Here is a 23,918-nt window from a genome sequence, read left to right as displayed (position 1 = left end):
TTGAGCTTTACTTAGGATGTGCCATTTCTGTGTCTGTAGCTATTGAGGAGGAGAGAGGGGGGGGGCAAGGTGGAGGGTGATGGTGTGGCCTTGACCAACTGCCACTTCGCTCTGTCTCTCTCTCATGGGTGGGCCAAATTCTCTGGGCGGGCAAAGCAGAGAAAGGGGAGGTAACCTTGCTCCTTATGACCTCATAAGGAGCAAGATTCCAGATCGGCCCATCTGAGCTTTCATTCTCAAAGGCAGAGCAGGATACACCTATCGCCATTTCTAGCCACTGGGGGACCACAGGCAGGCTAGGGGAACTCATATTAACGTTAAAAAACCTCATAAAGTGAAATTTTCATGCCATGGAACCTTTAAGCATTATGATTAATTATTGACTTTGGAAAGAGCAGTTTGACAAATGAATGAATAAATAAATCAACAAATAAATAAAGCATCTCATTTCCTCAGGGAATAAAGTCACGTGACAAGTTTCATAGGTCACAATAAACTCTCTCCATGACAACTGAGCAAAACTGACACTGTTCTGTCAGTGTTTTTTTTAAATTACACCTGTATTCAATGTTTTAGTCCCAAAGTAGGCTCTAAATATAATATTTTGACAGATATTTTTAAATCATTTTTTCACATATTTTAATGTAGACTATACCTCCCAAAAAGTTCAATTATATTTTAATTTTTAATTTTTTTCCTAACTTTATTTTTGGGGACACATGTTTAGGGAGGGCTTTCACTTCTCTCCGCCAAGGGAAGGAAAGGGAGAGAAGAGCGGCTGTACTGCAGGAATCCGGATATGATGAAAATGTTTGAGACACAACTATCCTCAGAAAACTACCGCCACTGAACGTCGAAAGCGCCGCGAGGATTATTATTGCTATATATATATTTTTTTATAAGTCAACAACATTTGGACTAAGTGGGACTGGGACACACTGGCTGCTAAAGTTACCGGAAAAGTTTTTGGACGCCAAGTTACTCTTTCACCCAGTTTCGTTTTTTCTTCCCAACGTCTCGGGGAAAGAGTCGGAGGAAGGAAGGATGGGAATAAGTCAGATTTGAAGCAAGGGAGTTGTCATGTTTGAAAGGTAAGTTATGCTTTATGAACAATATGTCCGCTTCAGCTATAAACGGCACTTAGCAAGCGTCCGTCGCTTTTTTTTGATAAGGAAAAGGGAGTGTGTGAACAAATGGGGTGCATGTGTAGCCTTTCAGCGAGTTTAAAGTAAAAAGCGAGAGAAGGGAAATTTCCACCAAGTTTTACTGCAGCTCGACGTCACTTTCTCGGTGTGTGTGTGTGTGTGTGTGTGTGTGTGTGTGTGTGTGTGTGTGTGTGTGTGTGTGTATAGGGAGACGACTGTCTCGAGTTGAGTAATGACACGGTGTCTTCAAACCTCAGCTGATGATGAGACATTGTTTTTTTGTTATTGTTTTTTTATTACAGCACTGAGGGCTGAGGGAAGGGAGGAACTTCTTCTGCTGTGTGTCCCAAAAAGACGACTGTCTCATGTCCAAGCAGACCGTCCTTCCTCCGGATGGGCCGGCAGGGCCAGGAAAGAGCCCTCAGCAGGAGACAAGTCCCCTGCTGTCAGCCTCACAGGGTAAGGGCACACAGGAGAGGCCAGAAAGCACTAGCATGGGAAATCAAAGTTAAATTGAGGTGACCAAAGTGGGGTCTGGGGCTCCCAGGGGGCCATGAGAAGGTCCCAGAGGTCCTTCAGTAAGATGTAATTTAACTAATGTTATTATTAAGTGGTAGGGGAGTGAGAAAAAAACCCTCCCAACATGTAAATATGTCCAGCTCTGCACTGGTTCACAACTAATAGCATAGTTGTGCTCTCATTGGGCCTGTCATCCAAATACTTGTGGTCCACAAGCCAAAAATGTGTCTGTTTAATCGCTCTGTGACTTGCAAACATGCTTTTCTCTCCATGCTGCCAGTGCATTTAAGCAGTGAAGCTGAGCTATAAATATCAGTGATATATTCCGTCAAGAACTAACGTTGCTCGTACAATCAAACATGGGAGAAAACAAGAGGAATACCACATATAGAAAATTAGTCAATGGCCGTATTAACAGATTACTGGTGCATATCCGCGTTTATCATTCTGCTTGGGACAATATCAGCAGGGTCCAAAATTGACTTTGTCGTCCACCAGCCAAATGGCTTGTCAATGTTCACATTTCACCAGCCACTTAATAGATTACCATTGCTTTTTTGGCTGGTGAGTGCAGCAAATCTACCAGCCACTTGCATATTTTACCAGCATTTGGCTAGTAGATGGTGCTAATTTGGAACCCTGAATATCAGCCTTGTCTTTTTAAATTATATTCGTGTGATTTTTAGTATACATCAGTATCTGTGCTCCAGTGTTAAGCCTTGATAATGTTTTTGCTTTTTTCCCTCAATAAAATCTGAAGAAACGCCCGGGTGACTATTAACAGCAACCACAGCCAATTATAGTTTTTAATTAACTTTCTAGTTGCCCCTAAGATTATCACATGTAAAATAAGCTTACCCCCACACCCCTTTTTCATTTTTCTTCAAACAAGCAATGAACCGTTAACCATCCTATTTATACCAAGCATCATTATGGCACTGTCAAAAAATAGCAAAGTAGGACAAAGTAAGCAATCACTGGGGCTGCTGGATTGCGAATGGATTTTCGCTGGACCTTCAAAGGCGCTTGCAGTTAATACTGGATTTCCCCTCTCAGGGGACTGTGGATGTACTGAGAATAGACCAATTTATTTCTAACTGTGATCACTAAATACTGCGATGCATCACACAGTACTGCTGCTAACGCAACTGTGGCTACCATACATCAGCTCCAAGCTGAGATATGTGCCATATCTATCTAGGGCTGCTGGCCTGCATCCATCTGTTCCACTCCCCCATCCATCACTGCTTACAAACAGAGAGTGTTGTAGCATTGGAATAAACGCATCAAGCTTTGGTAAACGAGCTCGCTGGGTTTTGCTGAATCACGGAGGTGGTGATGGCGCAGTGGCAATGACGCATGCCTTTGGTGTGGGAGATCTGGGTTCGATTCCCACTGCAATACATCAACCAATGTGTCCCTGAGCAAGACACTTAACCCCTAGTTGCTCCAGAGGTGTGCGACCTCTGATATATAGCAATTTTAAGTCGCTTTGGATAAAATGTAATGTCATTCCTCCTCACCATTTGTTTTTTTTTAGAATCCCAGCAAAAGTGGCTCAAGAGACAGTATGTTACAGAAAAACTTGCAAGCTGTGAGCACAACTGTGGGCTACGAGCAGGCATCTGGCACCAAACCAGTGAATAAAGTCATTGTGGAAGGTTTATTTACTGAACAAAGCAGCAGTGTGCAATGAGCAAAGCGTCAGCGAGTTTTGAAGTCAAGAAGCCAGAGGACAAAGCTTAGAGAGATGAGTTAAACTGTCTCGTGTTTTTTTGCACAGCTATCAGGCCGAGACTCTTTACCCACATACTTTTTCCAATTTAGATGAATGCAGCCTTTATGGCAGGAAAAAGAAGCTTGGCAGGTAGAGCACACCCGGGAACAGAAGGAGAGAAAATGAGATCCAGAGCTCTGGCAAGGCCTTTACCTGAACCGCCCCACCATGTTGTGCAACTATTTGCCAGCGGCCTGTGTTTTTTCTGGCATAAATAGTCTGAGTGGGCTCTGTACCTCTGGCTCGTCCAGCTGTCCCTGATGTTTTGTCCACTGTGGCTGACCCTGCAGTAAAAGTTTACATCTGTTTTTGGAGGAATGGCTGTAATGCACGTTAATTTAGAACAGTTGAGCTTGTAATAGGATAACATTAAATGAAACAACCGGAGCCCTCTGTTAGTCACCACGCATCATAATATTTTGCTGCTTAACTCTGTGTGCGACAGGTTTTTCCTTCTTCGACCACATTTAACATTAAATGCTTGTGACCCTAGATGCTTGTGACAGGGAGTCGTCCGGAAGAACACCGTCTCCCAGGAAACCAGCCACTGAAGGACAAAGTCACGTGACCGAGGAGAAGCCTAATTATCGCGGGCCTGTAAGAAGTAAGTTTTAACGACCTGGAAAAGCTGTGGGCGGACAGCAGGATATCTTGGTGTTATTTTTTAATGATAAACAAAAATGAGCCCTTTAATTGGAGGGAGTGAATAAATGATTAACATATTTTGCTTTCAGATAGTCAGAAGGTTGAGCTTCACTGTGTTTAGCAATGTTTTATTTAACATTTAAATGCTTATAAGTCATCCTATTTTATGAATGTGCTCCAACTGTCAAGAGTAGTAGCTGTTATGACAGTTGCACAGTGTACTGTGCATACATGAGGCAGGGTCAGGTGGCCAACTAAAATATTAGCTTCAGTGTTTCCAATTAAAATATCAAGATAGCACCAGGGTCTCTTGGCAAGTGAGTGGTAACATGCATGCATTCTCATTCTGCCATAATGACCAAGAATGGGCTCGTTTCACCATTTTTTCCCCTTCTCTTTCTAACCCTCAACCCAGTGTTTTGGAATTGAGGAAATCCTTTTTGTGGTTCTGGCATTGACTGTTGTAACGCACTGATTGTATCTTAGCCACAATGTTTTTTCCCCCGTACCAAACATTTACCTATTGGGGAAGGATTGTGCCAGCTGCTAGAGGCATTTCTCTGTCACTGTGAACGGAGTCATTCAGCATTCAGGCTAAGAAAACATTGCAGGGGTATATTGTTCCAACCAATAATCAAAATAGTTTTTCTGCATCTTATAATCTGATTTTAGAACTTGGACAACTTTAGAAACCTGTGTTTTAGCTCTGACACAATCACATCGTTTTATGCAAATGTCCTGACACAGGGAGGTTTTACAAAACAATGATTTGGCATTGAACTGCTTGAGTTACTTGGCAGGTCTAATTAAGTCTAGATGCACTCTTGTTCAGTAAATTGACTTGATACTGAGCTATAGATTGCAGGTCACAAAAGGAAATCGCTCAAATCTTTGTGTGCGAAGAGTGAGATGTGTCAGCAAAGGCGAATAGCAGCTGATTGCTTCCATCCATGTAAGTGCCGAGGTATAATAAGGATTGTGTTAGCATTTGACACAACAGTTCTTTTGTTTCTAGGTTGTTAACTTTTCCAGGGCGCCTCTTCCTGCCTTTTTTTATTTTTTTTTTATTTATTTATTATTTTTTTTTGGGTATCATGCTTAATGACTTGCCGGTGGCTTGTTTACTGAATCAGCGAGGAAAAAAAAAAAGCTTGGCAGGTGTGAGAAGTATTGCACTTCTGGAGGGAGGCATGCTTTTCCTTCATCTCAGTAGATAAGCCCCTGTGACAACAGTTTTGTGTTGTAATTGATGCCCCCCCCCAACATCCACACTTACGCTATCTCATACACACACAAACTGTCTGGTAAGGGAATTTTAGAGTGAGCAAGACATGCTACTTCTCTTTTGAGAGTTACAAGAACATAAATAGTCATGTCACATACAGACAAAACCCCATATTTGTGCTATAATCTTTGTGAAAGTTATATCTGTCTGTCTTTGGTTAAATCAAAGCTGGAAATTCTTACATTTAGGGGGAGGGGGGGCTCAAGTTAACCTATTTGTGTCATATTCTCACTGGGGTTTTGTTTGTTGAGGTGACCAATCAGATCGCTCGCTGGCAGGGGTAATTGAGAGCCCTCTTCACCGCAGAAACAGGAAATCAATAAGAAATCATCTGCCTGCCTACATCCTGGCCCTCGCTGTTTTTTCCCCCTACTGCCGTTCCATTGAAAGCTTGTGTACAGTATGTGGACGGTGACTTTTCACAACAAGAGGAAGCCTATTGTGATGTAGTAATAACAGCACATATCCTCTTTCAGTTATGATAAGATTGTTTTGACAAGTTGTCTTTTTAACCAGCGGGTCCCCTTAAACAAGAACCTAAACACGGGCAGCGGTTCCATATTAGTTTAAAACTGTTTTCTAAGTTTTACATTTTTTTTCAGGAGAGTACATTGAACACTGAGTAACTGAACCTCACCACACAATTTATCAAGTGTGATGTAAAAAGCTGAAATTTATCATTAGGGACAGAGTATCATAAATTCACATGGTTAAAAAGAAGTTGAAGTGTGGCGGATACCGTGATTGCCAACCACTGTGGCTTGTTAGACGAAAAAAACAAGTACAATTCTGCCCTTCCTGTTAGGCCGTTGTCAGTGAACGGTTCCTCTGTGGCTCCGCCATCCTGGGGGAGGAGGGAGAATCTTGTGGGGGAGACAGACATTCCTCAAGAGACCGTTCTAGGTTTTCAAGCAGTTGATATCTCCTGCAAACAGGGCCTCGGCTCTCCAGACCCTGCCTCAGAATAAATTGCTACCACCCTGTTTTAGGAGTTTAATCGTCACATTATTCACCAGATTGTCAAATACTTTTTTTTTTTAAATGCTTCTGGGGTTGATAAAGATGACCTTACTAGCTTCCGAAGAACAGGTCTGGTTTTTTTTTATCTCAGGAAAATTCTGTAGTGAGAAAGTAAGGTCAAATAACATGATTTTTTTAAGAAAGACATTAGTTTGGCCTTTGTGTGAATCCCTGATTGGACTCTTTAGTGGCACACCTTCAAGGTTATTACCTGTGTGCAGAATTGACCTTTTGGAAGTGAATTTGTGACCCCTAATAAATGCAGTAAAAGGGATTGTTTAACGGGGGTAGTGTCTCATACTTGCACCTTTCTTGCATGAAAAGATTCCTTGACAGTGCAACAATTGAGATTTTTATATATATATATATATATATATATATATATATATATATATATATATATATATATATATATATATATATATATATATATATATATATAAATCTTAATCTTAGTGGCAGAGTTAGACTGAGATAAAACAAAAGGCAAGTGCCTCTTCATCATTATTTCCATCACTTAGTGCTGAAATATTTTTGCTGAAGTGTTGAATCAACATTCTCAGACTGTCACACTGCCTCATTTATATTCCAAAGTTACTTAAGTACTTAAAGACTTTTTAACCTCATGCCAGTTTTTTTTTTCCCAGAATGTTTTTTTCAGCCATAGGAAGTGCATGGTGATTGTTGTTATGCAAGATTAATATCTTTATTGTAATCCTCAGAGCCCTGTCTCTGCAGAAATAATGTGTCTAAAGCATAGACCTATTATAAACGGAACCGTAATTTTCAAGTGATTACTTACCAGTGGGTCATGGAATCAAAAACCGTATAAATAGGGTGAAATGCTAGTGTAGGGGTTGATTAAAATGGCCATTGTAATTCTACCTCTGTTGTAATTATTTTCTCATTGTCTTGTTGCAGATAGATTTCATATGGGAAATTTCAAGTGTGTTAATTAGCATATTTTACCCGAAGTGCCCGAGCCTATTCACTGTTAATTTAAAAAAAAAAAAAGATATTCCAAATACTTGAGCCAAATGATTAGATATGCATACCTCAATTTATGGACTGCAGTCTTTCAAGTACTTATGTTACAAGGCAACATATATGGATTTTGATTGTGGAGGAAGAGTGTTTTTTTTTTTTCTTTCTTCATGGCAGAGAATCTGGATATTAAGAGTAATCTTTCAAAGTCAAAACACCAATTGCCCTTATGTCTAACTGGTTCTTCTGCAATGGCGGTAGATGTGTTCAGATATTTTACTTGAATGAAAGTAGCAATACCGCTACTAGTAGCAAACACTAGCCTAGTACACTAGCCTAGAAATCTAGACGCACCCTAGCGGCAGCAAATTTAATTTGCAGCCAGGCTCAGCAACTCTCCGTTGGCTTGCGAGCTGGAAAAACCAAACTCTAGTCAGGCCAATCACATCGTGTATAGAGTCGGTGGGCGGGCTTATGGCTGCTGCTGCTGCTGCTGGGAACAGTGATCTTCTGGAAGACTTGGAGTTAAGCTTTTCTTTGAGAAAAGAACAAAGAACGGCACTGAAGTCTTTCTTAAAAAAGGAAGATGTGTTCTGAGTTTTGCCGACCGGATACGGCAAAAGTTTAATCTATCAACTAGCTTCGCTACCTTCTTTGTTGCTCTGCCTGGTTGTAGCGCTATCCTATTGCGTGCAGAGGGAATTTGAAAGACAACCGTTTATCCCGCCCCTCGGATTGAGCCCTGTCAATGGTGAGTTCTCAGACCCAACATCTTGATGTGGGTCTGGCTTGTCGGGCTAGCAGTATACATCTACTCAAGAAAAGTCCTGAAAAGGAAAGTCATGCATCCAAAATGTTAGCTAGGCTATATGAAAGTACAGACGTATATATTTATATATGGATGCAGCAATTTAATATTGTAGTTGATGAGGGTGGAGCAACTTTAAACTACTTTCTGTATTGTTGGTTAGTTGAATCTATAATAATGCATCAAATTGTATAAGTCAATTATACACAATACATACATACATACATACTGTACATAGTCTGTTTAGCACAGGTAAGGTAGGTGGACTGCATGTTTACCGCCTCTCTAACCAATGGCACACAAGACAGCGTCAGTGCCTTTCACAAGCAACTCACAGGGAGGGAGGGAGGGAGAAAAAAATCTGCCAGTTCAAATGAGAGCAGCGCAGGGGGGATTACTTGGCCTCTAACAGGGTTTGGGCTCCAACATTAAGGTTAAAACCCTTTTCTATTACTGATATCTCTGCTGATGTTGCCCCCACCAGCCCCGACCCTCTCGAGCTTCCAGCTCCTTGCCCCCTTCGTGTTTGCAGGTTCAGTGCCTCTCTGCTAGGTCATTCTGTCAGGCCCCCTGATCAGTAGAGGGTGACCGGGGACCAGGGGATGGCTCCCATCCAGACGCACAGACAGCCGCTGCCGACACAGGCCCTGGCTGGAGCAATGCACCCCTCCTGCTCCTCTCTTTCAGGCTAGAGCTAAAATCGATACGGGCGTCTCCGTGTTTAAAAAGCCACTCAGAGGCAGACGAGTACCTCTGTCCCAAAGGCTGATCTCTCAGCTTAACGCCTTGATTGGCATCCCGAAGATGCGAGGCGCTGACCCACAGCTGTCCCATTAGCAGAGGGTTAATGCTGAGATTGATACTGAGCAAATAAAGGAACTAGGTGTGGGGGTATTTTGATAGACTATCTATCCCCTCTCTGACCCAGAGACAGACCTCAGTTGTATTTTGGCTTTAAGGGAGTGGTAGCGCTACAGCCAGATCCTCATCTCTGACTCCAATAATGGCTGCGTTAGTGGATCTGCCACAGATGCACACTGTATTTACTTGGTGTGTGCGGTTGACTCTGTGTCTGCCGCTTTGCATGTGTATGCCTTTGTGTATATGTGTACGACTGTGCGCGTGCGCATGTCTGCACGCCTGCCGTTGAATTTCAAACAAGTGAGTTTCCTGTGGAACTTCTACTTCAGTGAGGAGATTTTGAAGCTGGAGGAATATTTGAGTCATCGATGTAACTGAAACTGAAAATGCCCCCATTCCCCTCATTCCCTCCCCCTTCTTCCCCTCCCTTTCGCTCCCGCTCTGTTGCTCCGTTTTTGTTTTGAGTCGTCAGCCAGGAGAAGGTGGAGCATGTTTTTGGAGTATGGAGCCTGGCAGCTCCCTCAGGCCTGCTCTGAGTCATGTCATAATTGATCTTTCTAGAAATTGTGGTTGCTAGCCGTGTAAAGCCTAAATCCGTGCAAGATGTGCAGCTTTTTAAAGATACCGCACTCTTCGGCTGACTTCATACTACACTCTTACTCCCCTCTCGGATGGTGAGAAACCGATGAGGGAGAATAAAAGGCGTTTGACAAAGCTTAATGCAGAAACAGGCTCGTACAAATTCATCTCAGAAATGAGGAGAGGAAGGAGAATAAGGGTAACGTTTAGTGTCTCTCACAGCAGCCAGGTTGTAAGGCTTTGAACACTTCTTGATGTCTCGCGTTCTGCTACATTAGTAGCACTCAAATTAGCACCACGCCAAATTCCACACAACAGTGGAGAGACCAGAGACTTCTGTGGTCAGAGCTTGGGGATGTGGGGGGGGCTGAGTGTGAATGACTTCCCCTCAATGTGATTCATGTAAGAGAAAATGGCATCTCATTGGGACTTTCAATGATTTAGATAGCAGTCAGACATATTAATCTGGGAAAATGTTCCATTTTGAAATCAAAGAATAATTGATGACCCCCTTCTCCCCCACCTCCAACTCCCCCAACCCCAGCGCACACAGACACCTCAGCCAGCCTCGTGCACAGAGTACGCTGAGAGGTTCATGTCGTCAAATCAAGCTCTTGTCTTTCAAGTTGCCTTCGCTACTGTAAAATGTAATTAAGCAGAACAAGGTCCGAGGGGGTTATTTTTTCCACTCAATCAGCAGCAAAATTTGAAATTAGTAAATCCCTGACGCCCTGCTTCTCTCTTTGTTGGGTGGAGGCTGTGGCAGTGGTGAAGGGGGGGGGGGGGTTGGAAATAATATTAAGCTCTGTCTTCACGTGTCAATTCCCCTTCAGCAGGTTGGAGGAGCCAAATTTGAATGACTGTCACAGAGAATTAAAACAGGGTGGAAAATAAGTGTGTCACCACTGGAAATGAGCTGAGCAATATTGACTGATTGCCCTGGAATGGGATGGGAAAACCCAGACAAAAATGTGATGTTTCCCGCTTAAATGAGATGCTACACAATGTGATCAGCCTTGACAGGTGAAGACAGCTAATAGAGTTCTGTTGCAGGTTACCATAACACACAGACACCCACACACACACACACACACATACATACAGAGCTTGTCACTTTTGCTGATGAGGATCCCATATCAGAGCAGGTAATTTAGCTATCCTCAGCGGTCATCACCATCCGTGCCGCTGCCATCATAATAATTTTTTATCTTGGATAAATACAAAACATTGTGTGCGTGTGTATGAACTGACAGGGCCAGGATTGCTGTGTGATGTCCAGAGTCACATTTTCTTTCTGTTCTGTTGGAACAAGTGACATTTCTGTTAGCCCGTGTCAGGTCGCCATCCACTCTGTGTAAACAGCTCAAGACAAGACCACAGGGTTGGCATGGCACCCACATCTTTTTTTACTACAGGAGTCTAATTTTCTAATCAAATGCTGCTTCCTGGTTGCCAGTTGACAGCACCAATTTGCTCTCATTTCACACTGCTGATATCTGCATTATATTGATGCTAATCACAGTTGGTGGGTTTTGTTGTGCTGGGACACTTGAATGATGAACCTGGAGTCGCGTGTCTGTTCCTTCCGATGCGTCCTTCTAGACAATAAAGAAAGTCCTTGTCCCGGAGTTTGGAAGGTCAAACTGTAAACGAGGCTTTGATACGCCCAAGGAAAATTTCAATCAGAGCCCTTTGTAATAACATTCATTGTACTATCTCTCTCTCTCTCTCTCTCTCTCTCTCTCTCTCTCTCTCTCTCTCTCTCTCTCCCTCTCCCTCTCCCTCTCCCTCTCTCTCTCCCTCTCACTCTCTCTGCAGTATAATTCCCCTGGTTTTGCGTCTATAAATATGGACAGGGAAGATGTATAATTTCTAATGAGAAAATATATCCCTTTGGATTGAAAGGCAGGGGCTGTTCCACACGCTGCTGTTTGTTAGGAGGAGAGATGATACCTCAGGCTGTTTTGGCAGAAAGTAGGGGGGGGGGGGTTGGTGGTGATGTTGAGAGTAGTCTGGCTAGGTCATTGCACATTTACAAATTAGCATTTCAATCATGCAGGTACATGGCCAGCCGAGCAGAAAATATACATGTTTTTTTCTAATGCAAGGCACAAAAAGATAAACAAAACACTGGCCGTGTTAGGAGAATTAGCTTTTTTAGAACTTACTGTCACTGTGAATTCTGCCCGTTGCTGTTTGGGACTCATAACTTAAAACTAAAGGTTCCCTTTACCGCTCTCAATTTTTCATTCACTGTTAACTCACAAACTCGTAGCTAGAGGTGCAACGATGAATCGATTAGTTGTCAACTATTAAATTAATCGCCAACTATTTTGATAATCGATTAATCAGTTTGAGTAATTTTTTTATTAAAAAAAGAAGATTTCTCTGACTCCAACTTCTTAAATGTGAATATTTACTAGTTTCTTCACTCCTCTGTGACAGTAAACTGAATATCTTTAAGTTTTGGACAAAACAAGACATTTGAGACCGTCATCTTAGGCTATGGGAAACACTGATCCACATTTTTCACCATGTTTTGACATTATTATAGATCAAACAACTAATCGATTAATCAAAAAAATAATCAACAGATTAATCGACAATGAAAATTATCGTTGGTTGCAGCCCTACTCGTAGCATTGTGTAATCACGGCCATTAGGAGATAAATACAAGATCTGGATTGTGGTGTTTATTTGGCTGACATGATGTGACATTTGAATAACCGTATGCTCTCTATGATGGGCATTCTAATAAGCCTGGGCAAACATCTTTCGTCGCTCTTCTCCCTCTTTCTCTCTGTCTCAGGGGCATTAATAATAAAAAGGACTGAGCTTTAGAAACACAGAGCTTGTGTGGTTGTTCAATCCCTGCCTGCCTTACCTGTGACTCTCGGCATAGCAGTGTGCAAATGAGAATCTCCATACTGCCCTGTTTGACCTTTGTGTTATATTTTCATGTTCTTGACTATTTTAGAATTCTTGTTTATACCGCTCTGTTTCAGTTGACATGCATGCGTGCATATTCCTTCCTGGTAGGTGTGTGTGTGTGTGTGTGTGTGTGTGTGTGTGTGTGTGTGTGAGATCTAGTAGGCTTGTGACACACATATCCGTATCCTCCTCTTCTTTCTTCTGTCTTTTGGGTGCAATTTCCGACTCCCTCCTGTAGGACCTATTTTCTGTGACAAAAACGGAGGTGTTTATATACTCAGTTTTACATACAGAGCGCACAGCTCTGGCGCAGCTCCAGCGCTCTCCAGGCACTTCGGTGCTCGGTCCCTGTGTGGCGCAGCCACTGAAGACTCCATGACAAATGGCAATTATATTTGTGTGTTCTTCATGAATCCATCAAACACTGGCCTTTTAAAAATGCTCCCCAGATATTTGAGGCTGTCAGCTACTAGTAGCTGGGACCAAATTGGGATGCTGCTTAGACAGTCAAGAACCACTCACCCCCTAGTTTCCCCTGTGATGTGTGTGACAGCGTGTGTAGAGGAGTACCATGTTTTATTCAACTACAAATGTACACTCTCAACAGTTGTTGATGTGCTAGAAATAGGGCGGTTACAAGTCCAATTTGAAGCGTGTGTGTGCATGTGTGTGTCCAATGCTTCCTCCAAAACATGGTGTTTTAATGCAACCTGTCAGGTTGTGTGCAATCGGTTATCTCAGGACACCTACCCATGTCTCCGAGCTTGTGGCAACTGCGCAACTTGTATGATTTGTTTTTAAAAAACTTTCTGGGAGTTGTTGGTATCAAATTTTTATGCCGTTTGTTTCCTGCTGTGTTATAGGAACAATGCAGTAGCAGTGTGTCTGTGTTGCTCTGTCAGGATTTATTAACCGGTACAGCTCATTTTTGCATTTATCAGGTGAATCCTCAGATGCAATATTAAACTTTTATATGCAACATTTTCATTGCCACATTATATTATCTTGAAATGATGAAGTCCTGTTTTGTGTAAACCCACAATAAAAGCTCAAAAGTGTTGTATGCATACTTTTAAAAATGGATATTATATAGTAAAGTTCAGAGTTGGATTAATTTAGATTGATAATAAAATGCAAACATGCACAATGGCTGTTGGAGACATTTCAAAGTGGACTTGACCAATGCTGGCTTTTTCCTAAATCTATGCTATATGAAGTTTTAAAGTAAACAGCCATATGCTACGTATTCTTTCTATATGTTTCTATGTTTCACTGCACTGCAGGTACAGTGAAAGTTTTTGACGCGCCAACTTCCCAGCGTAGCACAATTCCAACAGGACTTACTGTATTTTTGCTTTCTCTCATTACGTCTTCATTTGTCTCGCGGTGACTGTACAAGTCCGTCATTGCCATCTTTGACAGTATCATCATTATCATGATCAACGATTATGAATATTACTCCATTGTGTCCATTCATCTCAGTCACCGTGTTCATCAGGATAAAAATAAAGACTGCGACTGTGTAAAGACTATCCAGGAACCTGCCACTGAAGCACATTTCTCTGCAGACTTGAACCACTTTTTAGGGCTTTGCAGTGTGTCAGAAACCCGAGTCGCCGCTTATGTACTCTGGGTTTTACGTGGTGGTTTCTTAATGACTATTTATACTTTGGTAAATTGAAAGCTTGACTTCCTCAAAAGGAAAGGTAATTATGCCTCCCAGTCTCTTTTGGCCTTTTTGTGCATGGACATGTGTTTTGTGTGGGAGCTTGTGTGGCTAGTTTGTTTAATCTAAATGGGAAAAAACTACTGTGTTATTATGCAAGATACTATGGGTGATTGGTTTAAGGAACTGTCATCCGCAAGACAGGGATAGCTGTGTTGTATTGACCTGATAGAAGTTAAGAAACAGGTGAATCATTATTGTGCAATGTTAGGTGTGTGTGTGTGTGTGTGTGTGTGTGTGTGTGTGTGTGTGTGTGTGTGTGTGTGTGTGTGTGTGTGTGTGTGTGTGTGTGTGGTCTTTGCAAATGAGTTTGGACAAGTTAATCATTAGCTATAGAGAGGGGTTCCCCCCATCAGTCCCATTAATGTCAGCCAGTGCTTTTTTTTGTTTACACATTTAAAATATGTGTCTACATCTGAGTATATCAAATAACGTGAGAAATCCCCAGCAGTGTGAATAAAAGAGGTGGCTTTCTGATTTTTATTTCTGGATGGATTTCTGCCAATGTTAAAAAAACAAACAAACATGAATTGCCAATTGTTATCCAACCTTGTTGAGGTGGAATTCATACAAATTCAGTTGCTGCTAAGTTTGTTTTTTGAAATAGGTCACATCTTGCTGAATAGCTTTTGGTTTGTGATTCTTGTTTATTATAACAGGAAAATGTTTATTACTGGTCTGTGCCCCTGAAGTAGCAGTCGCACAACCAGATCACTATAGTGTGATACCACTATGACAAGTTAGAGGATCGATTTGAAAGATAAGGCCCACTGTGTTAATATGTAGATAACCCTACAATACTGTGTGTGTGTTCCTAGCTTCCTTTATAATAACAGTTTGCCAAGCATTAAAGCAAAAGACTGGTGCATATATTAAGAAGGGGTGAAAAACGTGGCGAGTTTCAGCTGTCAGAGGTAAAACTGAAGAACAACAACAGATGTAACCAACTCCGGGTCTCCTTGTTAGCCAGCTTTACTCTCCTCACATTGTCATGGGCAGGCTGCAAGGCTTTTGTCTTTTGGAGTAGAAAATCCATCAACCTGGTCTTAAATCACTGCATAATGTATTCTATCGTGTGCTACCCAGTTGTCTAATTCCAATTGCGTGGAATCCTGATCCCTAAAGTCTACATTTGTTTATGGAGGCAGCATGCAGAAGCCTGAATGAGGAGAAAGCAAAAGCGAGTGTGTGTATTTAATTGCTTTGTTTTACATCCACATTCACGTCCGGCCTCTCCCAGGGTGATGTGTTGTTAAAAAGCGCGAGGCCCGATTCCCACACTCTCTCCCTCTCTTGTTAACCGTAATTGCACTTGTTGGTGAGCTGGCAGAAAGAAAATAGAGATGGAAAGAAATTACCAGCATCATATTAAGTCCACGTTCAGTTTGCGTACACTTTTGAAAATTTGTTGATTTTTGGACAGCTGCAAAACACTTAAAACAGGCTTCAGCTTGTGCTACACAGCTGTTAAATAAGGCAGAATATGGTGGTGAAGACACCATATATTCAATGTATATACAGAAAGTATAGGGAAAAAACGGAATAAGTATGGTGCACACAGACAGACTTAAAAAGAGATGAATAATTCACAGAATCTCAAGTTAACCATGCACTGGCAGCGGGTGCACATGCACAGTGGCTCTGATGTGGAGGCAAGGTAATGTAAGAGTAAGTCCCAGTAGAGCTGAATGTGCAGGTGTTCCCCTCTCCGTAAAATGCCACCTCCTTTGTTCGCTCACATCCTTTACTTTCTTTCTTATCAGACAGGTCGCTGTCTCCTGACTTTCTGTGGCTGTCACACATACACTTAGAAAGGCCATCTCTGAGCTTTCAGAGGAAAGGAGATCATTACTGTTGTAGACAGCAGCTATTTTGTATATGCACAATATCACAGGCTCTCTTTCTCTTTTTACTACATTAATCTCTTTTTCTTGCACAGTGTCTTAACTCACCTGGGTTCTGCTCCTACAGATGTCTGTCTGCCTACAGCAGTGGCTTTTGTGAACCTGCCACATATAAGGTTCCTGTATCTCTCTGCTTCCTTCTGTCGTTCCGGGTTGAAGTGTTTGTCATGTAATCGATATGATCATGTTAGGAAATGGTGGCAAGATTTGCTGATGATTATTTAGCCGAGAGCGGTGCGTCTCCATTACTGTGTTCTTACGGTTTGTAAGAACTGAACCTCACAAGCCACAGCGACTTTATATGTGAGTAAAAGGTGCAGACAAAGTTCCTCTTCAGTTAAAATAAAGTTACAGGGTTATCATGCCCCCATAAGGGTAAAAGCAATCCACAACTTTGTCTTCCTTAAAAATAGACACTACAAATGTTAAGTTATTAAAGTAATAATGTATGTCCTTTACATTCACATAAAACATGTATGAATAAACATACATGTTCGGTTTTATTGGATTGTCTTGTATTAATTCCCCGAGCTAGCAGAATGAAAGAAAGGTGAAATGCTCCAAGGAAATGTAATCTCCTTACTGTCCTTAAATACTGACTTTAGTAATTGTGCTGAAAGTACACACCCAACCCTCAATGACACATGAAAATGAAATCCTTTTTTTCTTCATTTCTCCAGCTCAACCCCAGTCTCAGACAGTGCCCTCGGAGCCTGCCGAGGGAGACGCTGGCAAGGACCAAAATGGCTTTCGCCACAACAGCACTGGCACACCCGTGCTGAGTAACGGCAACGGCATCCACCCTGGCATCAGCGGGGCTGGGGCCATGCGCACATGCTCCTGTGGTGCCAACATCACTACGGGCGCCATGGGTGTTTCAGGGCCTGGCACTGGCACAAGAGCAGCGGCGACCGCGGCAACGACAGAGCAACCAAGGAAGCAGCCGTCCACGCCTGTGTCGCAGAGGGTGCAGAGGAAATTGAGGTCCAGCCTGTCAGTCAACAGTGACAGCAGCCGACGAAGCAAAGGCAGTTCCACGGGCTCACAGAAACCTCCTTTACCAGAGGGTGAGTATCCACACACAAGGTAACAATGACAGCGAGTAAAAGAGAGCACAAACCCACACACAGCCATGGTGATGCTAATTGTACTAAGGCTTGTTTGCTTGCATGCTTCTCTTTCTGCATCCCATCTTCTGCAGGCCGTAAATTCATTCCATCGGATGTAGGGATGTACTTATTCTCCCCAGTTAGCAGATAGTTAGTTACAGTTAAAGTCAATAATTTGAGTAATGAATAAAAAAAAATGTAAAGACAATTCTTGGTCTTATAAAATGAACAATTCTGAACTGTGCTGCTGCATTGTGTGGGGAAATATAAATATCATGTCTGGCAAAAAAACCAACCTGATCAATTCATCACTAATCTGCAGTCGCAGAGTGAAATGATTTGCCATCAAACCGTCACCATCAAAGCTGATTTCTCTGTTGAAGGGGCTATTCTTGGGAGGCTCTGCCCAGAGTGTACCTTTATAACACATTAATAATAAATTCTTACCTTCTCTCACCTTTTAATGATGGGAGTGCATGACCTCACCTGTTTATCACTCCCGTCAAGCAAATGACATCTTATCCCGCTCCTATGGCTTTTATTTTCTTTAACAACAACTCTGAGAGTCCGTTTGCCATGCAGGGAAGCCGTCACATTGTCAGGTGCAAGGCCGAGGTGAGTCCAGTAATGAAGGCGCTTGGTTGGTCCTTTGCCATTGGGGAGATAGGTGTGACCGTCTAACGAGCCCTGAGAGCACGGGGTGCCTATTAAAAGTCGTGACCAGCCTTCTTCAGGCCCCTCACAGCCCCTCACACCTCTCTGGGCCCTTTCTGGCTCTCCCTGCATCCCATCAGCACCACCGTGGCCCTCATTAACGTCGCATCCCTCCTCCAACCATTGTACTGTGTGGCTGTGTGTTTGTGGACATGCATGTTTTGCCTCTTTGTTCTGTAGAGTGGACACTATCAGGGTTTAGGCATGTTTGTTAAAAGCAAAGTGGCAATTCCTATCTAATTATCCAACTCAAGGCCTTTGCTGTTTTGTCTTTTTATGTGGGCTCCAAGGTGAAGTTGGAAAGTAAAATGTGATGTTATGCGTTATTAATCGATTCACAATGGTCAGGTTCAGATATAAGTTTAAATGAAGTAGAAAAGTGGGCAGTCAGATCTTTATTTGATGATGCTTGACTTGAAATATGCATCAGATTGAGGTTGCAGGCGAACAAAAAACAAGAAGGCGCACACGCACGCATCCACAACACCTCGCAGGTAAAGGTGGGATGCATCCACCAGAGATGTTCCATGTTTTCAACATCTTAATTGGTAAAGAGCAGAAGAGAGAGCGTGCAAAAAGATAAAAAAAAAATAAAACAGCAGCTCAACAATTCTGCCTCATTATGGCTTTTGTGTTGCGAGAGCTCTCAGAATCAATATGTTCGCTCTCAACTATTTATTTCCCCCCGGAAAACAGCCAAGCTGTGGTGTTTGAGTGTTTACACGGATTAACATAATCTGTTTGTCTGTGAAATTAGCCTCCTAAACAGCCCCCTGAACACAGGAAATAAAAGGCGTAAGCTAGCAGGAGCTAGCTCTGGGGAGTCTGCAGTCTGCCGTTGGCACCGTAGCCAATCTGTGATAACACCGCAGCTTCTGAAGAGCCATTTACCACACTGCTTTTGTTCAGTGGGGTGGCTTGTCTCAACTCTTGTCATCCAGTTTGTGTTTTTGTTAATTGTGTGTAATCAGTTAAGGTCTCCAAGCTGCTTTAGCCTCATTTAGAGATTTAGGGCCAAGGCTGCGAGCATAGTCTCTGCTAAAGCTCTAAACCTTGATGTGTTTGTGTGTGTTGTGTAAGCTCTAGTCCTCTAGCTTTGGCTTTTCCCTCGGTCATGCATTATAAACAGGCCTGCTTTAAAGTGCATGTGGTGGACCTTCACTATCCAGCCAACATCCTCTGCCCTCTTTACCCATGTGTGCCTTCTGTGCATTTCCATGGCCACCAAGGCGATGTCTGATCAATCTCTCTCTCTTCATCTTTGTCCGTCTAGCCATCTTGCCCTCTCTCTCCCTCTTTGTGAGTTTGAATGTTTTGCACAGCTTGCCGCTCTGAGGCCCATCCAGCTTGTTTTGTGTCATGCCGCTCCCTTTTTTTTGATGTTAGCTTTCCAGATGTCTCAGAGTATTTCCTCAGAGGCGCCGGACGCTGTTTTTTCGGCCCCTGCAAACTCTGGGCTTCATCGGCGCTCACTGACATTAAACAGGAGCAGTGTCAGTGTGTGCAGTTCTGTCTGTCCGTTGGTTGGTTTCACTGTCTCTGTCTGCCTTTCTGTCTGTCTCTCTTTGTTTTTTGGGGAGATGTGCCTTGCGTCCAGCTCTCTTGTGTGTACAGTATACGACCCACCCCCCACCCCCTTCCTTACTGGCTTCTCTAAGATCCAGACTAATCGCTGGTGTTGAATTATACATCCAAGTGAATAGCTGAGATAGCCGGCCGCTGCTTAATGCCTATGTACTGTGTTTATGCCGTATTCACAGTCTACTGTTCTGCTCAGTCTACATTCTGAACACTGGCATGGCTATACCCTCTGGGTCCTTCAAAGTTTGTTAATTTGCTGGACTTTGAGGTTTTGTGCATGGAGCTATGAAAGGGCAGCTTTTATTTTTCTCAGTGGCATTTTTCTTGCACTCAGATGGCAGTACACTACAGCGGATGCCAGAATGTAGCACGGTTTTGTTATGCCTGCATAAAAGAAACCCGCAATCTACCCAACAGCCACACCAGATGTTCAGTAGTGAAGTGTATTTATTCTCATGCATCTTCCATCACTGCCAGTGTTATGGCCTGAGATAAGGATAATAAGATGCATTCAAACTCCAGGCACCCTCACAGACACACCAAACGCATACACACACTTGCTCGTTTCATGTTCCCTCCTCTATCTTGTTTGTATCAGTCGGCTAGTGCTTCTGGTCAGCTCTGCAGCCCTGAGCACCGCAAAAATAGGGTAAAAAAAAATCCTGTACTTTGATTAATCAAACATGGGCATCCAGCAGTCCTCAGCTTGCCTTCCCATGCCGTCCTCCACACTCTCCTCCTTTCGCTCACCCTCTAACCCAATCAGTAACAGCCCCTTCTGACAGCTCAAGATGGGCTGATGAAAGTTATGCAAATGTGCCCTGTTTGTAATGCTATTTTTCTGCATCCATCCACATCATGTCTTTTTCACACTCCAGAGCAGTGGCGCTGCACTGGCCTTGGTTCAAAAAGCTGAAGGGAGTATATACCAGGCACACCTACTGAATGATATTTAGTATGATTTAGTGACTTGGATACAACTTAGCGAAGTTCTGGTGTGGATCAGATGTAATCTTTAGGTTTTGCTTTATTGTATCCTACATTTTATAAAAAGAGTTTTATTCCAAATTTAACAATCTGGAAAAAACAACTCCATCTTTTAAAAAGTGACTGAAAACTTTAGATTTAGTTAATTTCTTGAAATTACTATACATAACTATATAAGAGGAATTTTATATTTTTTATATAAAAAGGAACATTTTCTGAGTGGTGTTTAAGAATTCTTGGAGAACACTCCTGTAGTCTTGCACTTACACTGACACATTATGTTAGTGATGACATGTAGTAAGTAAAACATGTAATTTGTTCTTTTCCATTACCGATTTCAGACCGAGGCATTTTAATGAAACTAATTCAGCCATTCAGAAACAGATTTGTGATGGTTAATGGGTATGTTGGTAATTTAAAGGGGAACTCTTTATTGCTGTGCAACAAGAAGCTGAAAGTTGCCACCAGCTATTTAAAGGCGTTCTGTGAGGAGGTTAAATGTTAATCAGAGGTGTGAGCATTGCCAGCATTAATCTGCCTATTTACCGCGAAAGACTCTTGGACTTTGCTAATCATCTTTGTGTGATCAACCTAGCAGTTTGCATGATAATGCCACAATTATTTAACAATCCGTTAATCAAAACTGCAGGAGAGGAATTCATTTCTTTGAATATCTCTTATTTTCTTCGGCTCCCTCTCCCGCCTAGTTAGCCCTCACCCTTTTACCGCATACCGACTCTATTCCACCTGTCAGCCTGCCGAGCATGCAAGTCCTCATTCAGTCACCGCTCTGCATGGCTTTCATTAATAGGCACACATTTTAGGTGAAAATCCAATTTACACTTTCATTTATTACAGATACGTCATTTTATTTTGTGTTTTTCTGTTTCTTTTTTTATTGTTTCATTTCATTCATGTGTTTATTTTGCTTTCCAAATTGTCACCCTGGCTGGTTTGACGTTGACCCAGACTGCTGCGTCCACTGCATCTTGGCCTGCCTGTTCTGCGAGTTCCTGACACTTTGCAACATGGTGGTGACGCAGGCCTCGTGCGGCGCGTGCACGTCCGAGGCTTGCTGCTGCTGCTGCTGTACCGACGACCTGGGCGATGACTGCAGCAGCCCCTGTGACATGGACTGTGGCATCATGGACGCCTGCTGCGAGTCCTCCGATTGCCTGGAAATCTGTATGGAGTGCTGCGGCATCTGCTTCCCCACATAGGGAGGGCTTGTGCTGGTGTTTCTGTGGGGGTAACTGGACCCTGGATGGAAGAATGGAAGGAAACTGCTGCTGCTGTCACTTTGAATTCAGCAACAGACAGAGGGAATATTTGTGTGCGTGTGTGATTGCCAACATGTGTATGTGAATGTCCTTTTTTTTTATATGTGTGATGACTGTTGAATGTGTGTGTGTGTGTGTGTGTGTGTGTGTGTGTGTGTGTGTGTGTGTGTGTGTGTGTGTGTCGTAGTATGGTGTGGCTGTGTAAAGCATGCTTTGAAAGATGTATTTTGACACTGGGCTTCTCCATCAAAACCAGCTCAGCTGGAGCTACAGTAGAAGTAACTCCAGATATATGAACATGTCATAGTGTAAGTTGTTTCTGTTAAGTATTCTATCCTTTGCATAAGAAGTATTATCACAGACTGCCTTAAAGATTTTATTGTTACATCAGGAATGCTGTCTAATTGTATCTTATCTTTTTAGTCATTTTAGTGGCCGACGTGTTGTGTACACTAAACAAAATGATTTATTTACTCTGATTTAATTTTCAATACATGTGTTTTTTTTTTTCTATGCTCAAAAACTGAGGTTGCGTTCTTAGTACTGTACAACACTGTAAAAGGTTTATGTGACAGTTCATACATTCTTAGTTGCATACTGTAGTTTTGCAACACAGACTTTCATTTACAGTTATCAACTGTAGCACTGTAGAACAGCTGAACCTGGTGAAATATCAAAGGTGAATCAGGAAATTACAAATGATACTTTCTAAAACCAAAAGTGAAAGAATGTGCCTGTTTGAGGATCTTTTTTCTTCTATTTCAAGCATATCTTTTAATTGAAGTGGCCTGTTATTACAGAAAAAAACTGCACAAAATTGCTGATGAGCACATGATTGTTTGCTGTATCATGCTGGAAGGTCTATGAAAACATGTTTTACCAAATAATCTCGTCTCTCTCCTGATTTGGCAGTATTTGAAGCTTTGGATTTACTGGAAATAAGCACAGATGCGTAATGACAAACAGTGTACAGGGCTCTATTTCTATGAGAGTCCTCAATGAGTGCCATCAACGATTAGAGTTGGTCAAGTCTTTTCTGCGATGCTATTTTACATACACACACAGTGTAAGTATGACTTGTTGAACTGCACTCCGTTCATGAGGGGTGTGATATGGAATTAAAAAATGGTGACCCTGGTCGCCATATAAGCGGCTTTCGGGTATCAAGCCCAGTGACTCACAATACAAAAAAAGGAATCATGAACTGTCAGGTCGAAATAGTAAACTCATGCCGGGTAAATGCAGTTTTCTTCTCATTTTTCTTCCATTCCTTAATTCTGTGTATCTCGAGATGAGTTTGTGGTGATTCACCAGTGGAGTCATTTTCTTGTCTTGGAGATCCGCTTTGATGTTGTTTAAGTGATGCTACTTAATGCTGGCCTTCATTAGCACTGCTTTGCTAACTGCTTACAAAAAAAAGCCCCTTCCTAACGCCAACAAAGATAATGTGCTGTCATGTACAGCTCGTCTTAATGGCGCACTGGTATTGTGTATAAGGAGGTTGGATAGGCACCTCTGCACAGATAACGTGCAGCAAATAAACCTCATTTTCATGTTTATGATTAACTCACGCCAAGAGTGTCAAGAAAACATTATAGATAATGTGAAGAATTCATCTAAAAAGAGTCAAATGTACACATGTAGCTACAGTAGTTGTCCTCTTATACTAACTGTTGTATGTTTTGTTTTTTTCTTCTTCTGGGCCTTACACTTGATCCTTCTCATTTTCATCTCAATGCATTCTCAACTTGGAGTTCACAGCTGGTTTTCTTAGTTTTGTACATTATCTTCAGTCTCAAAGAGAACAGTTTTTTTGTTTGTTTTTTTAATAAAACATTTCCAAAAATGTATGATGTTTTTAAACAATACGTCTTTGTGTCCATCATTTCTTCATTAAGTTTCACTTGTTAGACTAGCAAACTCTTCTTAAAGGACAATTCCGGCGCAAAACGAACCTAGGGGTTAATAACAGATGTGTACCCACTCGATCGCTCTCTGGGACATGTTTTCATGCTAATCGAATGTGTTTGTAGCTTGAAACAAGCTAGCGTGGACCACCGATT

The 23,918-nt window shown here is 42.2% G+C and overlaps 1 protein-coding gene across 1 annotated transcript; it reads left to right on the top strand.

Moving 5' to 3' along the window:
- The first annotated feature begins 751 nt into the window (after positions 1–751).
- Positions 752–23,705, top strand: mdfic (MyoD family inhibitor domain containing). The gene is made up of 5 exons (XM_031284924.2): positions 752–1,091; positions 1,448–1,604; positions 3,935–4,045; positions 16,865–17,251; positions 21,545–23,705. Exons 2-5 carry the CDS (start codon positions 1,511–1,513, stop codon positions 21,793–21,795), a joined length of 843 nt encoding a protein of 280 aa, XP_031140784.1. The 5' UTR covers positions 752–1,091; positions 1,448–1,510; the 3' UTR covers positions 21,796–23,705.
- Positions 23,706–23,918: the final 213 nt, after the last annotated feature.

The sequence above is a fragment of the Sander lucioperca genome, chromosome 20, assembly GCF_008315115.2.
Source record: "Sander lucioperca isolate FBNREF2018 chromosome 20, SLUC_FBN_1.2, whole genome shotgun sequence".
In the NCBI taxonomy this organism is placed as follows: domain Eukaryota; kingdom Metazoa; phylum Chordata; class Actinopteri; order Perciformes; family Percidae; genus Sander; species Sander lucioperca.
Note: the sequence above shows the minus strand (reverse complement) of the source record. Positions and strands in the feature narration are given on the sequence as shown.

Coding starts and splice junctions, on each gene's coding strand:
- mdfic (XM_031284924.2), top strand. CDS start 1,511: ATGTCCAAGCAGACCGTCCTTCCTCCGGATGGGCCGGCAGGGCCAGGA. Junction 1,605..3,934: donor CCTGCTGTCAGCCTCACAGG/GTAAGGGCACAC, acceptor TTGTGACCCTAG/ATGCTTGTGACAGGGAGTCG. Junction 17,252..21,544: donor GAAACCTCCTTTACCAGAGG/GTGAGTATCCAC, acceptor ACGTTGACCCAG/ACTGCTGCGTCCACTGCATC.